This window comes from Gorilla gorilla, chromosome 5 (assembly GCF_029281585.2).
Source record: "Gorilla gorilla gorilla isolate KB3781 chromosome 5, NHGRI_mGorGor1-v2.1_pri, whole genome shotgun sequence".
Lineage (NCBI taxonomy): Eukaryota > Metazoa > Chordata > Mammalia > Primates > Hominidae > Gorilla > Gorilla gorilla.
The window spans coordinates 43,893,150-43,909,352 of NC_073229.2; the positions used below are offsets into that span (position 1 = coordinate 43,893,150).

Sequence of the window (16,203 nt, forward strand, 5' to 3'; positions counted from 1 at the left end):
TAAGCTGCCAATGAGACCTGAGACACAGGAAAAAGCATGACAAGGGACTGCAAAGGTGTATCCAACAGACCACCCCAAACATGCCATGATGTCACCTAGACGAAGCTCAGAGAATAACAAACTAGACTAGCTTGCTTTCAAGGAGCCAGCTGCAAGTATACCTCTGGTTGCTGTCTCCCTTTCTGCTCAAGCCGAAAGCCCTAATAAACTTCCTTGCTCAAGCCCATCTTAGATTCTTGGTCGATTTCTATTTTCTGAGGGTCAAGAACCCACTGCCAGTATCAGAGAGGGTGCAAAGAAAAAGCAAATATGATCTGCAAGGCAAATGGAGACGAGTCTCTATATGGCCTTGCAGACCAGTGTGACTACTGTTTTACTCTGAGTGAGATGGGAGCCACTGCAAGGGTTTGATCAGAGAACTGACATAATCTGATTTATAGACACACACACAAACACACACACACACACACACACACACACACATATATATATATATATATTTTTTTTTTTCAGACAGAGTCTCAGTCTGTCGCCCAGGCTGGAGAGTGCAGTGGCGCAATCTCGGCTCACTGCAACCTCAGCCACCCAGGTTCCAGTGATTCTCCTGCCTCAGCGTCCCGAGTAGCTGGGACTACAGGTGTGTGCCACCACGCCCAGCTAATTTTTTGTATTTTTAGTAGAGATGAGGTTTCACCGTTTTAGCCCGGATGGTCTTGATCTCCTGACCTCGTGATTTGCCCACCTCAGCCTCCGGAAGGGCTGGGATTACAGGCGTGAGCCACCACACCGGGCCTGATTTTTATGTTTTTAATGAGCTATCTGGATGCCTAATGAAGAATAAACTATGATGAGACCAGGATAGGAGCAAGGAGACCAGTTCAGAGGGTACCACAGTAATGCAGTTGAGATGGCAGTGGCTTGGACCAGTGTGTTAGTGGTAGAGGCTGTGAAAAGTGGTTGGATTCTATATATATTTTGAAGTAAGGTTGATAGTTCTTTTCTGAGCTACTGAATGCGTAGAGTATGAAAGACAGACAAAAATGTATGGATGATTCCAATGATTTTAGCCAAAGCAACTGGAACTGGAGGTATCAATTGCTAAAATGTGGAAAAATAAGGAAGGAACAAGTTTGGGAGAGGATTCAAATTCTTAGTTTTGGATATCCAGAGAGAATTTAAGATGCCTGTTACATATCTAAGAGAAAGATATGAAAGATATGAAATAGGCAGTTGGCTATAAAAACCTGCAGGTTAGAAAAGAAACATGGAGATATAATTCACAGTCGGCAAACCATAATTGCCATAAGAGTGAAAAAGCCACAAGATGGGATTAAATCTCTTAAGAAAGAAGGTAGATAATAAAGAGAAAAAGCTTTGGGTCAAAGAAGTAAAGAGTGTTTTTTTGTATACATGACATGTGAATTCCTAAATTACAGTTTTACAATTTCTTTCTCCAGTAATTTTCCTTTTCTCCTGTAATTTTCAGAACAAACAATAAATATTATCCCTATTTTACAAATGTGGAAAAATTCCCTTACTAATAAGAGTATGAAATAACATTGGAATCCTCACTTAAATAATCTATTAAAGTTAGAGCCATGGGGAGATCACTTTGGAGATCCAGCTATAGATATTCACAGTTTTTCCAAAATATACCCACTCTCCCCACATATTTGGGGACATTTGAATCCCCTGATGCAACTCTATGTGTTCTCAGGCATCCTGAAGCCTATTCGTGGAAACCAGCTTCAGAGCTCTGTATCTGATGCTGCCTTTTCTCTTCCCTTAGCACTGCCACTTCTGATGGCTCTGAGAAGATGGACCTGGAGAATGAAAATCTCCATCTGATTCTTTTGAACTGATATTTCCTTGTTGCTGTGGAGATACTATATATATTTATGTCATGAACACTAAATGACCAGCCTATAGCGTTGTACTCCATACTCAGAGACCCTGTTATGTACTTGAAAGTCCAATTAATATGAACTTCCAATTTCAACAGAATCTCCTTATCTTTGCCAAACAGCTAATCTCATCATCTTGAAATTGGTGAATGGCATTTATACACTTTTAGTTGGAATCATCTCTTTTTCTTTCACATCCTACATAATAATCTATCAGTAAGTTCTATGAGCTCTTCCTTGAAAACACAAACAGAATTCAACCATTTCTCATTCCCACTGCTGCTACTCTGGTGAAGCCCTGCCATCTCCTACCTTTATTATTGCAACACCATCATCACCTGCTTCTCCCAGAGGAATTCCAATAAAGGGCAATTCAGATCAGATGACTCCTCTGCTGAAACCCCCCCCAAGTGGTTCTCATGTCACTTAATGAAAAACTCAAGGCCGGGCGCAGTGGCTCACGCCTGTAATCCCAGCACTTTGGGAGGCCGAGGCGGGCAGATCACAAGGTCGGGAGTTCCAAACCATCCTGGCTAACACGGTGAAACCCCGTCTCTACTAAACATACAAAAAATTAGCCGGGCGCAGTGGCGGGCGCCTGTAGTCCCCAGCTACTCGGGAGGCTGAGGCAGGAGAATGGCGTGAACCCGGGAGCCGGAGCACGCAGTGAGCCGAGATAGCGTCACTGCACTCTGGCCTGGGCCAAAGAGCGAGACAACAACAACAAAAACCTCAAGGTCCTTTCAGTGGGTTACAGTGCCACACTGTCTGATCCTTGTTACCTCTTTAGCCTCAAATCCCGCTACTCTTCCTCTCCTTCCTAGCCAACTCCACTAGTTCCTGGAACTTGCTAGAAGTGCTCATCACTCTCAGGAAGGACGTACTAATGGTTCCCCTTGAGTGGTCCACTCAGCTTCTAGGTTTCTGTAGGTGTTGTTCACTCACTTCCTTCAGGTTTGTATTCAAATATCACAGTTTTCTTGAGGCTATCCATAACAACACTGTTTAGCATTACAACCCCTCCCCACCACCTCCCTCTATATTTTTTCCTGCCCTTGAGGAGCTTTCAGTCTATTTGGTCAGTCAAAACATGCCCTCATGGGAAGCAGAGCAGGAATTAAATATTATATAGAATGTCAGAAAAGAGGCCAGGCACAGTGGCTCACGCCTGTAAGCCCAGGAATTTGGGAGGCTAAGGTGGGTAGATCACATGAGGTCAGGAGTTCGAGACCAGCCTGACCAACATGGTGAAACACCGTCTCTACTAAAAATGCAAGATTAGCCAGGCATGGTGGCACACGCCTGTAATCCCAGCTACTTGGGAGGCTGAGGCAGGAGAATTGCTTGAACTCAGGAGGCAGAGGCTGAAGTGAGCCGAGATCGTGCCATTGCACTCCAGCCTGGGCGACGAGAACAAGACTCCATCTCAAAAGAAAATAGAAGTTCAGAAAATAGTATAAATCATGTCAGTATTGGAAGAGATGGTTGATGCTTGGACAAGTGGCTTTGTGCCAGGTTTGGAGGCATGTTAGGCCAATGACAGGAATGTGGACTTTCTTCTGAACAATCGGGAACCACGCAAAATCCCTTTCCTGACCCCCTCAACTGTTCTGATTATGTAAAACAATTCTCATATCTTTTACAAAACTATTTCTTGCACTGAGTATATTGAATTCAAATTATGTGTTTATCTGAACAAGTGCCTGAATGGATATGAATAAAATAAATACAAATCTAAATGAATTTACAAATGATAAAATGAAATACTTCAGCGTACATGTGAAGTATTTCCTTTCCCTGGCAGAAAAGGAAAATATTTCAAGAAGAATCCCTTACAAAACAAGTCTCACAGGCCAGGCGCAGTGGCTCAAGCCTGTAATCCCAGCACTTTGGGAGGCCAAGGCAGGCAGATCACCTGAGGTCAGGAGTTCAAGATCAGGCTGGCCAACATGGTGAAACCCCATCTCTACTAAAATATGAAAATTAGCCGGGCATGGTGGCACACATTTGGCCTGTAGTCCCAGCTACTCAGGAGGCTGAGGCAGGAGAATCACTCAAACCCGGGAAGTGGAAGTTGCAGTGAGCTGACATTGCACCACTGCACTCCAGCCTGGGCGACAGAACGAGACTCCATCTGAAAAAAAAGGGAAAAAGGGAAAAAAAAATCGAGTCTTATATAGTAGCAGAGATTTTTGTTAAGCGCTCACTCTTTTTTCAGCATCTACAGACTTTTGGAGTATAAGGGGAGATTTCCTTTTTCATAACCAAATTTTTGCTATAAGCAATATTTCATAGTTTACAGAAGTTCTTTTTATAGAAGTTGAAGTGACTTTTCCACAAACATGTTTGTACATTATTTTTTCTTTATTTGCTTTTAAGTTTGTACTTCTAGATACATTTAAAAATGTAATAAATCGATATACAAGTTATAAAGAATAATATGATGGCCATGCTTGAACCCAATTGTCAATCAAATATATTTGTTATATCTGTTATATTTGTCATATTACCAAAAACTGCTTTGACCTCATCTGTCATCTTCCTGCTACTGCCCCCAGAGGTAACCATGACCATAAATTATGTCACTTTCTGGCCTTAATCCTTCTTGTTCTTCTGTTCCTTACAGTCATTTTGTACTTTTTAAATTAGCCTTCCCATTTGATCCTCTTTGAGGTCATTAGGACATTATTTCATAAACATGAACATGTGCTCAGGGTCACACATATTATTAGGTGGTTCACAAATAATTCTTAGTCTATTTTTTCCTGGTTTATTTCCTTTTATGCTAGGATATTCTATTCTCTTGATTTTCGATTTCTTTAGTCAGCGTATCTTAAATTTACTCTATTCATTTTTATATTGCATAGGATAATAGATGGTATGTAGTTGGTGCTCAATAATTACTTGTGGAATAAATTAATCTTTCTTAACATGCAGCAGGGAGACTTGGAGAGGAAAGGGCCTAGGGAGAGTTTCCTATTTCTTAACCACACCATTGATAGTTTGGGATAGAGACAAATAGAGAAAGTTATCTTTAGAGGAGTTGTCTATTGCACCAAAAAAAAATGTAACAGCACTGTTAACATCTTGGCATTGACCCTTATAGTCACTCTTTTTTCCTAAAACTATAGTGTGTGTGTGTGTGTGTGTGTGTGTGTGTGTGTGTGTGACATCATGTAAATAAGAATACACTACTTGGCAACTTGGATTTACCCCATACAATGCCATGAGCATATTTTATGTCGTTTTTTTTAAAGCATTCTTTTTAACAGCTGCATAATATTCCATTAGGGATAAAACCTAGTTTCAGGCAAAGTCCAACTCTTCAACATTAGTATTTCCAGTTGTTAGCCACAGTAAACAAAAATATGGACAATATTAACAAAATTAGAAGTTAAAATCAATGAGTTTGTATATTTTTAAATATTTGCAGAAAAGAAAAGGGAGTAGTCTGGAATGGGGACTAGATTTCAAACTTGGACGAGTAAGTGAAGCCAGGTAGAATATCATAAGGTCTGTCTTGGTTGTGCTGAGTTTCAGATGCCTGTGAAATACTTATTTCATGTACTATTTAGAAGCCTAATCACCATAATTTTTGATATTGACTGAATTGCCTGACTGAAATCCAAGTCAGCCCACAATTCAAACACTGAAGTCCAATACCTACTTGAAAATGTGACTATTTGGAGATAAGGTCTTTAAAGGTGTAAAATGAGGTTTTAAGGGTGGGTCCTAATCTATTCTGACTGCTGTCCTTATAAGATGATATTAAAACACAAACCACACACACACAGGGAAGACCAGAGAGGGGAAAACCCAAGGAGAGTGGCCCCAGAAAAAATCAATCATGCTCACTGGTTTCATCTTGAACTTGTAGCCTTCAGAATTGTGACAAAATTAATTTTTTTAAGCCACACAGTCTTTGGTAGTTTGTTTTGGCAGCCCTAGCGAACACACTTCTCAAACATTTTCATTCTGGGAATACTTTTCTCCACACTTTTTCTATGTTATGCTGGCTTTTGTACTCCACAAAGACAAACACACACAACACAGATGCACACCCACCCCTACTGTATGTTGTAGGGGAGGAAAGAGCGTTTCCTTTTACCCACCTTATGTTCATTGGCTGGGGCCCTGAAACAAAATACAGATTAACAACAGAAAAATATGCACTTTATTTTTATTTATTTATTTATTTTTGAGACGGAGTCTTGCTCTGTCGCCCATGCTGGAGTGCAGTTCCCCGATCTTGGCTCACGGCAAGCTCCACCTCCCGGCTTCATGGCATTCTCCTGCCGCAGTCTCCCGAGTAGCTGGGACTACAGGCGCCCGCCACCACACCCGGCTAATTTTTTTCAATTTTCAGTAGAGACGGGGTTTCACCGTGTTAGCCAGGATGGTCTCGATCTCCTGACCTCGTGATCCGCCCGCCTCGGCCTCCCAAAGTGCTGGGATTACAGGCGTGAGCCACCGCGCCCGGCCAAGAGAAAAACATTCACATTTAATATGAAGTTTTACATGACATAAGGAAATAAGGACCTGAAGAAGGGCTTAAACCTGAGTGTTTTTGCACTAGGTTTGATGAAGAGTAGAGAGTCATGCAGAAATATAACAAGACAAAAATAACATGAGCTAAGGATAATAAACAAGGAGAAATCTAGCAAGGTTTATTTGTTCAGATTCCTCGCATACTCTGCAAGACTCACAGGAGGGTCTTAAGACCTGCTTCAGAGGAAGGTCATACGAACATTCCTGTCTATGTTGTTCTACTAATGTCTTAGAATATTTACTATGTCAAGGCGCCATACTTTGGAGTACTATGTTTTCAGAAACCTGAGGTTGCTCATGGAGTACTATGGAGTAGTGACCTTTTTTTTTTTTTTTGGTCCTATTTTAGAAATTTGATTAATGAGTATAAACTAATGGTTTCTATGTTTGAGACGGAGTTTCGTTCTTGTTGTCCAGGCTGGAATGAAATGGCGGGATCTTGGCTCACTGCAACCCCCGCCTCCCGGTTTCAAGCGTTTCTCCTGCGTCAGTCTCCGAAGTAGCTGGGGTTACATAGGCGTGCGCCACCACGCCCGGCTAATTTTGTTATTTTTAGTAGAGACGGGGTTTCACCATGTGGGTCAGGCTGTTTTTGAACTCCCGACCTCAAGTGATCCACCCGCCTCGCCTCCCAAAATGCTGGGATTACAGGCGAGAGCAACTGCGCCCAGCCAGCCAAAACTGTAATTTTTTTTTTTTTTTTTTTTTAATGAGATGGAGTCTAGCTCTTTCGCCCAGGATGGAGAGGGCAGTGGCGCGATCTCGGATCACTGCAACCTCCGCCTCCCGGGTTCAAGGGACTCTCCAGCCTCAGCCTCCAGAGTAGCTGAAACTACAGGTGAGTGCCACCACGCCCGGCTAATTTTGTTTGTATTTTTTTAGTAGAGACAGGGTTTCACAGTGTTAGCCAGGATGGTCTCGATCTCCTGACCTCGTGATCCGCCCGTCTCGGCCTCCCAAAGTGATGGGATTACAGGCGTGAGCCACCGCGCACGGCCGAAAACGAGATTTTTTAGCTCAACTTTACATTGCCAATGCCCATGGTATTCCCTCCACAACAAACTCCACAAGAGTGCTCAGAAAAGTCAAACTTGTTGTCAGGTGATCTTTAGGGACCCAAAGACTACTCTTCCTACCCTTTCCAGTGTTGCCCAGGCTGGAACTGCACTAGCGTATTCACATGTTCCTGCAGTCTCTAGCTCGAGAATTGAAGGTATCCTACCACCTCAGCCTACCGAGTAACTGATAGTACAGACGCAAGCCGTCACACCTGGTTAGCTTCATTTTTTGCAGAGACGAGTTCTATGTTGCCCAGGCAAATCTGTTAACTCCTGAGCTGAAGAAAGCCTCATGCATCGACCTCCCAAAGTACTAGGATTACAGGATCTTGCCAACACAGAACAGGAGTATCTCCTGATCAACTTTTTTGGAGACGAAGCCTCGCCTTTGTCGCCCAGGCTGGAATGCCACTGCAACCTCTGCTTGCTGGGTTTAAGCGATTCTCCTGCCGCAGCCTCCCGAGTCGCTGGGATGACACGCGACTGCCCCACGCCCGGCTAATATTTGTATTTAGTAGAAACGGGATTTAACCACGTTAGCCAAACTGGTCTCGATCCGCACGCCTCGGCCTCCCAAAGTGCTGGGATTATAAAATTGGAAAAATTATTCCCTAGAAAACGGTGAAATTCAATATTAAAGCTCTTTATGTGAGACTTGAGTGGCTCTGAAAAGAGCCTTTGAGTTTTAAAGCACCTAAACACACATTTACTTGGAGCTTGTATACTTGGTGACAGCCTTGGTACCTTCGGACACTGCGTGCTTGGCCAGCTCTCCGGGAAGCAGCAGACGCACGGCGGTCTGGATCTCCCTGGAGGTAATGGTCGAGCGCTTGTTGTAGTGGGCCAGACGGGAAGCCTCGCCTGCGATGCGCTCGAAGATGTCGTTAACGAAGGAGTTCATGATACCCATGGCCTTGGATGAGATGCCAGTATCGGGGTGAACCTGTTTCAGCACCTTGTACACATACACGGAGTAGCTCTCCTTACGACTGCGCTTGCGCTTCTTGCCATCCTTCTTCTGCGCCTTGGTCACAGCCTTCTTGGAACCCTTCTTCGGAGCAGGAGCTGACTTAGCAGGCTCAGGCATGCTGTCAGAAAACAATAACAGCAGTGAGAATGAACGCACTTATGAGTTCGTGTCTAGAGTCTCTCCTTTTATAGGCCTTTCATGCAAATAAAGAATTCAAAATATACAGCTCTGATTGGGCAATCTGTTAGTGACGCATACATGTAAAATAGCCTTCACCTTATTTCCTCTCTAATTGGTTGGCTCGTCAAAGAATAATTTTAACCAATCAAATTGCGCCTTTCACAATTCTACCGATGACTATAACTAGCTTCTTATTCCTCCATCGAGCCCATTCTTTTTCTTTATTCTGTGGATTGTCAGTTCTTCTGCCGTTAGGAAGCCACTATGTCTGGACGTGGAAAGCAAGGCGGCAAAGCTCGGGCAAAAGCTAAAACGCGTTCTTCCAGGGCCGGGCTTCAGTTTCCAGTTGGCCGTGTGCACCGCCTCCTCCGCAAAGGCAACTACTCCGAACGAGTCGGGGCCGGCGCTCCAGTGTACCTGGCAGCGGTGCTGGAATATCTGACGGCCGAGATCTTAGAGCTAGCTGGCAACGCGGCTCGCGACAACAAGAAGACCCGCATCATCCCGCGCCACCTGCAGCTAGCCATCCGCAACGACGAGGAGCTAAATAAGCTTCTAGGTCGCGTGACCATCGCGCAGGGCGGTGTCCTGCCCAACATCCAGGCCGTATTGCTGCCTAAGAAGACAGAGAGCCACCATAAGGCCAAGGGCAAGTGAAATGATTGCTAGTCAAATCCGTCAGTGATCCCGAGTCCCAGAAACCAAAGGCTCTTTTCAGAGCCACCCACCTTTTCTGTAAAGTGCTGGAATACACATACGATGCCTGAAATCTCAATGTTTACTGTGCTAGTTTTACGAACGCTTCTGACGTCACTGGTCAGTTCTTTATTGAAATCCTTGCTCACATTTCATGCACTAATTTATCTTACTGGTGTTTCTTTGCAGTAAAAATGCGTTTATAAAGGTATACAAGAATAGAAACCGAGGTTGTGACACCAAGGTTTCACTGCGTTATTTTGTGTATAGGTCCATGGTGTGTATACAAATTTATCAATAATACACAGGCTGTTTATTCATGTGCACTTGTCAGAAAAGGCTGAAATATTAATACAGAAACGAGAGAACAAAGAAGGATAGCTGCCCATTAGCATTTCAGGGCGGGCTTTTTAAATTTTAAAGATGACTGCATTCCGGCTGGGCTCAGTGGCTCCTGCCTGTAATCCCAACACTTTGGGAGGCCAAGGAGGGAGGATCATAGGGTCAGGAGTTCGAAATCAGCCTGCCCAACATAATGAAAGCCCGTCTCTACTAAACAAATACAGAAAGTAGCCGGGCGTGGTGGTGTGCATCTGTAGTCCCAGCAACTTGGGAGGCTGAGGCAGGAGAATCGCTTGACTCCGGGAGGCAGAGGCTGCAGTGAGCCGAGATCACGCTATTGCACTCCAGCCTGGGCAACAGAGCAAGACTACGTCTCAAAAAAAAAAAAAGACTACATTCCTCCAGTGAGAATTGTGTTTGTTGGATTTCTCTTTTCAAAAGGAGCAATTAACACAGTATTCTAAAATAAACACTAAACGAAACTAAGCAGTAACGGCCTGACGCCCTAGCTCAGACCTGTAATCCCAGCAATTTCAAAGACCAAGGCAGAAGAATCGCTTGAGCCCAGGAGATCAAGACCAGCCTGGGCAATAAAGCGAGACAGCCCCCTCACCTCCACAAAAAGTAAAAAGCCTGCCCTGCCCGGTGGCTCATGCCTATAATCCCAGCACTTTGGGAGGCCGAGATGGGCGGATAACTTGAGGTCAGGAGTTCGAGGCCAGCCTGGCCACCGTGGCAAAACCCTGTTTCTACTAAACATACAAAAAAATTAGCCAGGCATGGCGGTGGGCTCCTGAAATCCCAGCTACTCGGGAGGCTGAGGCAGAAGAATCGCTTGAACCCGGGAGGCGGGGGTTGCAGTGAGCCAAGATCATGCCATTGCACTCCAGCCTGGACAATAGAGCAAGACTCCGTCGTCTCAAAAAAAAAAAAGAAAAGAAAGGAAAAACCTGGCCTGGTGGCTCAGTCTGAGATCTTAGATACTTGGGAGAATTAGGCGGGGAGGGATTGATTGAGCCCAGGAGTTCGAAGCTGCAGCGAGCTATGGGGGGCAAAGCAAGATCCTGTTTAGAAAGGAAAAAAAAAAAAAAACAAAACCCAGCAGCAAAAACTTAGTTTTATGACCTAAATTTATAAATGGACTACACTGTAAAGCACAATTAATTATTCAACTTTAGTAGAAATCCAGTCACATTTCTCTGTAAAAAATCTCAAATCTAAGTGGATCACACACCAGGCCCTATAAAGAGAAGTGATCTGTAAATCTGATATGAAAGGTAATGGCCTGCACCAAGCCAACCACACGAAAGTCCGCTGGTGGCAGACAGCCTCCTAAGCAGCTGGCCACCAAGGCAGCCAGCAAGAGCACTCTGGCCACCAGCAGCTTGAAGATGTCCCTCAGATATAGGCCCTGAATCATGCTGAAATTCGTCGCTACCAGAAGTCACTGAGCTACTTAAGGGAAAAGCTGCCCTTTCTTAAATGTTAGGACAAGGTTGCTGAATGAGATTATTAAAAAAATTAATGCCCCTAGGGTTCTAAATAATTGCAGTTATATGTGTTCCACTGAACAGAAGTTATTGGCATCACAAATAATTTGCATCAAAAATAATTTCTGGTGATACAAATAACAGAAATTATTTGCATCACCAGACAAAAGCCTCCAAGAAGTAACTTCGATAGTTTGATACCTTTAATCAATAGTAAATTGTGAGATGATGTAAGCATATTTCCCTGCAACCTTTGTAAAAACTATAAATTTTTTATAGTGGGATACATTCTTCCCCCTCCCTTTTTTCCTCACAAGTCTTACAATGTTTCTTAAATTAAATTTTCACTAAAACACGATTAAAATATAGCAATTGCAAGATAAATGTCTATGAAGCCCCATAGTATAACTCCCTGACATTCTTTACTCAATCAAATTGGGGCTCAGAAACAGTACCCCAAAATGAAGGCCAAAGAAGCAACCTCAGAAGCAAAATTTTTCTGTGACTTTCTCCTGCCCTCTTGCCTCTCAGTCCCATTCTCCCCTGAGGCTAGACATAGAAACTAGAATTCCGGTTTCCCAGGGTGGCTTATGACAACCAGAATCCTTTTTCCCCAAAGCCAGCCATAAAAACTAAAAATATTACTCTAACTTCCCTTCCACCTTTTCGTGTAAAAACTGGACACAGAGAAATTATTTGATCCACCTTGTTTAATTGCAGGTCATAAGACCCCATTCCAGAGATGGAGCGGTCCCATACCCAATACCCAGAAGGAAGGAATGCATGTTCAAAGAGGTGAGGGATGAAATGAAAATTCTAAACCCCTTTGACAGAATAATGGACCCTCCTTTGGCTAAAAGACCCCAAAAGTTTAAGTTCCCAGGCATGACAGGATGGAGGCTGCACATCCTGTTTGTTTCTACCCCTCTTCCCCTTTCTAATCACTGCTAGATTTTCTCAAAGTCCGATTTGAGGGAATAATACACCGGAAAGCCCCTTTACTTACTTTATCTGGCCTCTTCCACCCTCCTCCATGGTGGTCCAGACAAGACAGATATTAAGGACCATAGAGTTTCTTGATAAATGACTGCAGGCCCACAACTGGTTGTGACCAGTCTCCTGAGAATGCAGATCATGGACTTCTGCCCTACATTTCAGTTTTATATGTAGGACCTAATTATAACTCATTTACATGTTAAATCTTCACCCCAAAGTGATCATGGGACATATCTTACATACATGTAAACCTAATACACATCTGATTGGGTGTCCTTCATGAATATTCATAGCTCCTCCTATAACCTGTTGAATATGTATATTTCACCAACCCATTCCTCAAAAATTCCTGTTTTATCCCTCCCTGCTTCCCTCCAAGTGCCTGTCTCTCAGCAAAACAAAGCTACCCTTCCCAGCCTGTCAGAATGGCCACCTTGCAGGATGCAACTCTTTGAGAAATAAAGCTCCTTTGCAAATGTATGAACCTTCTCATTCTTCAGTTGACAGAGGCCAAGAAGAGTCTAGACAAACAGGCCTTGCTGTGTTTCTCCACTCGGTTTATTAACGTTTCATCATACCCTTTTTATCCAATCAAATTTCTACAAGGTTGTCCATATGTTGTTGAACCTAAGCATAGAAGTGGACAATTTTTCCTGTTTTCATCCTAAAGGCTCCCTTGAACACGTTAATAAATTTGTGTAACTTTTCTCCAATTAATCTGCCTTTTGCAAGCTAATCTTACAGCAAAGCTTCAGAGCTCACCTTGGCTCCTATATAATAATAAACACTTTAACTTTTTATTCTTTTTAGACTTCAAAGTAATTGACCTGATGTCCTCATCCGAGTTTTTCTTGGAGTTTATGTAGCTTCCAGGAATAGCAAATTATTTTCTGGACTTTCTTCTTTTCATGAAATGGCATTGTGCTTCCACAGTGATTTCTCTTCCCCTTTTTTTAAACACCAGAATTAGCAGTTGTAGAGGCTGTCCCTCAAAAACATATGATCTAGGGGAAAATATTCATATAACACTTCTTTTTTTGTTGTTTTGTTTTGTCTTTTTTTTCATTTTTGGGTCTTGCTCTGTTGCCCAGACTGGGTTGCAGTCTCACAATTAAGACTCACTGCAGCCTCAAATTCCTAGCCTCAAGCAATCCTCCTAACTCAGCCTCCTGGGTCACTGGCATTATCGGACTGAGCCACTGTGCCTGGCTAAAAGAATTTCAAATACTGTCCACTTACTGATATTTTGCTATGGAAAAATTCAAACATCAATAATTTTGCTAGTTGCCCACCTCTTCTTGCGTCATTGAGTAATGGCTTAACAAGCCCCCTTAGTTCCCTAACACAACTGTATAGACATATAGATGTAGATATAAATATAGATATTGATTTATTGTAAATAAAGTCCAGATGCTATAACTGGGTTCATAGAAATATATTGAATGTCCTCATTGTTTCAAGGCCTATGCTGTCAAGATATGGTAAAGAATCAAGAAACAGAGAAGAGAAATGAAGAATCCTGGAACAATGCTATCTACAAAGAATAATGCAAGCCACCAAGCCACCGCCAGATGCGGTGGCTCATGCTGGTAATCCCATATAGTCAATATTACACATTCTTTTTTAAATCTTAAGTCTTCTAACTATGAGGGACATCCTATTCAATTTGATATTACATTTTTGTTGGAAATAAATGGAATTTTATTTTGATTTCATAAATTTCAGTGCTGAAAAATTAAATTCATATATCTGATTGTTTAAAACATATCTAACATTTTCCAGTAACTGAAGTATCAGCCTTTGAATTAAAATAATGAAAATTAAGTAAAATAAAAATTCAGGCCGGGCACAGTGGCTCACGGCTATAATCCCAGCACTTTGGGAGGCCGAGGTGGATGGATTACTTAAGGTCAGGAAATCGAGACCAGCCTAGCCAACATGATGAAACCCCGTTTCTACTAAAAATACCTCCACCCCACCCCACCCAAAAAAATAAGCCGGGCATGGTGACAAGCACCTGTAACTCCAGCTACTCTGGAGGCTGAGGCAGGAGAATCGCTTAAACTCGGGAGGTGGAGCTAACACTGAGCTGAGATCACCCCACTGCACTCCATCCTGAGTGACAGAGCAAGACTCCTTCTCAAAAAAAAGAAAGTCAGTCCTCAGCAGCAACAACCACATTTCAAATGCTCAGTAGCCACAACTGGTTTCTGACTGTTTTATCACATAACGCAGATCCTACGGGAAATTGTGTTCAGGTATGGAGATAGTGATGGAAATTACTGATTAATACAAGTGAGCTGCTAAGTTCTTATGTAATCATGTAAATTTTGCACTGACTTCTAAAATAAAGCTTTACACATATTTAGAGATGAGGATTATGAAAGGAACTGAAGGTAGGTTCCGATGGCAAAACAACGGATTGACATATTTAAGAACACTAGGGAGGAAATAAAACTATGGGACATAAAGATGGAATTTCCTTAATGATTCTCACTGACTGTGACCTAAAGTTTATCTTTTGATTTTGGAAACATTTTTTAGATGTAGATATTAACATTCTAATAATAGAAATGAAAAAACTAAAATGAAAATGAGAAAACAGAAGATAATATCAATAAACAGGTCTTGGGCCTCAGAAGATGAGATGTAGGGAGTGTGGAAAGGAAAAGCACAGAGGGTGCATAGCTCTCATTAACAAACGGCCCAGCCCACAAATACGTAATCATATTATACAAAAGGATTTCAGTTCTTTCCTTGCTTCCTATGAAACAATTTTGCCAACATACCTCACCGTTTTACCTTGATTTAAAGTGTACAGAATTTTCTTTTTCTGAAAAGGAGAGAAGCAAGGGACTCATATATATTTCAGATGTGAGATTGAAACGCACGACAATGTGTAATTTCAGTCAAGACTTGCCCACGAGTCCTAAGATAATTCAAATTTGCAAAATAGACACTAACTTGAAAGGTGCGATTGTATCAATCCTGTGGTTAGCAGAATTTTGATGAATGCCCTAAAATAGGGCAGGTTTAACAGAATTCAGGGAATGAGCAGGAATGCACAAAGCATCCTTTGTCTCCTCCCCACTCCAGCTTGCAGACATCCGCGGGCATTTGCGGGCAGAGATAAATTTGGTTTAGCCGTCTCCCCTCCCTGGAGGACGGGGGCTCCAGCATATTCATGATGTCAATCGCCTTGGACTACATGCCAGCGTCATTGCGAACCTGCTACAACACTTTACAAAATAGCTTTCCAATCAGAAAGAAAACCTACTGGGAAAGAAAAACAAAAAGAAACTAGACCTTGCAACGGGCACGCACGCGCACTATTCCTCTCTGAAATATTTATAGTACGCTTACACAAACGCGAACTTGTAAATCAAAACTCTGCCTGAACCAAAGTAGCCAATAGATTAAAAGTATGTAAATTAGGAATTCCCAAACTGCTCTTTTTATTGGCTAGGAAAAGAACACCTTACAGGGAATCCGATAGGTTAATTTACAATAGTGTTAGGCTGTAATGTCATTCCTTAAGAATCTTTTTCAGTAAACATTTGTTACCTTTTCAAAGTAATTGGGAGCTGTTGAGTTTGGAAGCGAAAACCAAGTTAAGAAGTCCTGTTATTTGGGTGAGTCCAGTTCCTATAAAAGTTCTGTTGGATATGTCTTAAATTGTTCGGTGCACCTTAGCTCTCTCCCGCAGGGATCCGGAGAAACTGCGCCATTGTTGTCTTATAAAGAAACAACCTTCTAAGTCTCTCTTCGCCGCCATCTTTTTTAAGATTTTAAATTGAAAATACTTTTTTTGACGGCTCTTGCCATTATGTCTGGACGTTTTAATTTCAACAAAACGAAATAATAGTGTTAAATTCTTTGAGTCAAACCCGATAGTACAGAGGTAGGGATTCCAGGATGTTAGAATTTTACTATAACACAAATGAAACACAAAGTTCCTTATGCTTAAACAGTGTATCTTAGAAAACCTTGTTTGAGTGAATTAGCCATGCACTGTATAA

General features: G+C 42.4%; 3 protein-coding genes across 3 annotated transcripts in view; 2 read left to right on the forward strand and 1 right to left on the reverse strand.

The window, feature by feature from the left end:
• Positions 1-16,203, forward strand: part of LOC101139558 (uncharacterized) — a 35,648-nt gene that overhangs the window by 3,161 nt on the left and 16,284 nt on the right. Inside the window, exons 2-4 of the mRNA XM_063707312.1 lie at positions 8,246-8,393; positions 8,916-9,266; positions 14,420-14,442. Of these exons, the coding sequence (XP_063563382.1) occupies positions 8,246-8,393; positions 8,916-9,266; positions 14,420-14,442 (522 nt within the window). The remainder of the gene's footprint in view (positions 1-8,245; positions 8,394-8,915; positions 9,267-14,419; positions 14,443-16,203) is intronic.
• LOC101138091 (histone H2B type 1-C/E/F/G/I) lies at positions 6,067-8,597 on the reverse strand. Its single transcript, XM_055390425.2, has one exon. It carries the CDS (start codon positions 8,595-8,597, stop codon positions 8,217-8,219), a length of 381 nt encoding a protein of 126 aa, XP_055246400.1. The 3' UTR covers positions 6,067-8,216.
• On the forward strand, positions 8,925-10,069 carry LOC101138472 (histone H2A type 1-B). The gene has a single exon (XM_004043404.4). The coding sequence runs from the start codon at positions 8,925-8,927 to the stop codon at positions 9,315-9,317; it is 393 nt and encodes a 130-aa protein (XP_004043452.1). The 3' UTR covers positions 9,318-10,069.

What these genes read in the sequence shown, in the direction of transcription:
- LOC101138091 (XM_055390425.2), bottom strand. Translation starts at nt 8,597, where the DNA reads ATGCCTGAGCCTGCTAAGTCAGCTCCTGCTCCGAAGAAGGGTTCCAAG.
- LOC101138472 (XM_004043404.4), top strand. Translation starts at nt 8,925, where the DNA reads ATGTCTGGACGTGGAAAGCAAGGCGGCAAAGCTCGGGCAAAAGCTAAA.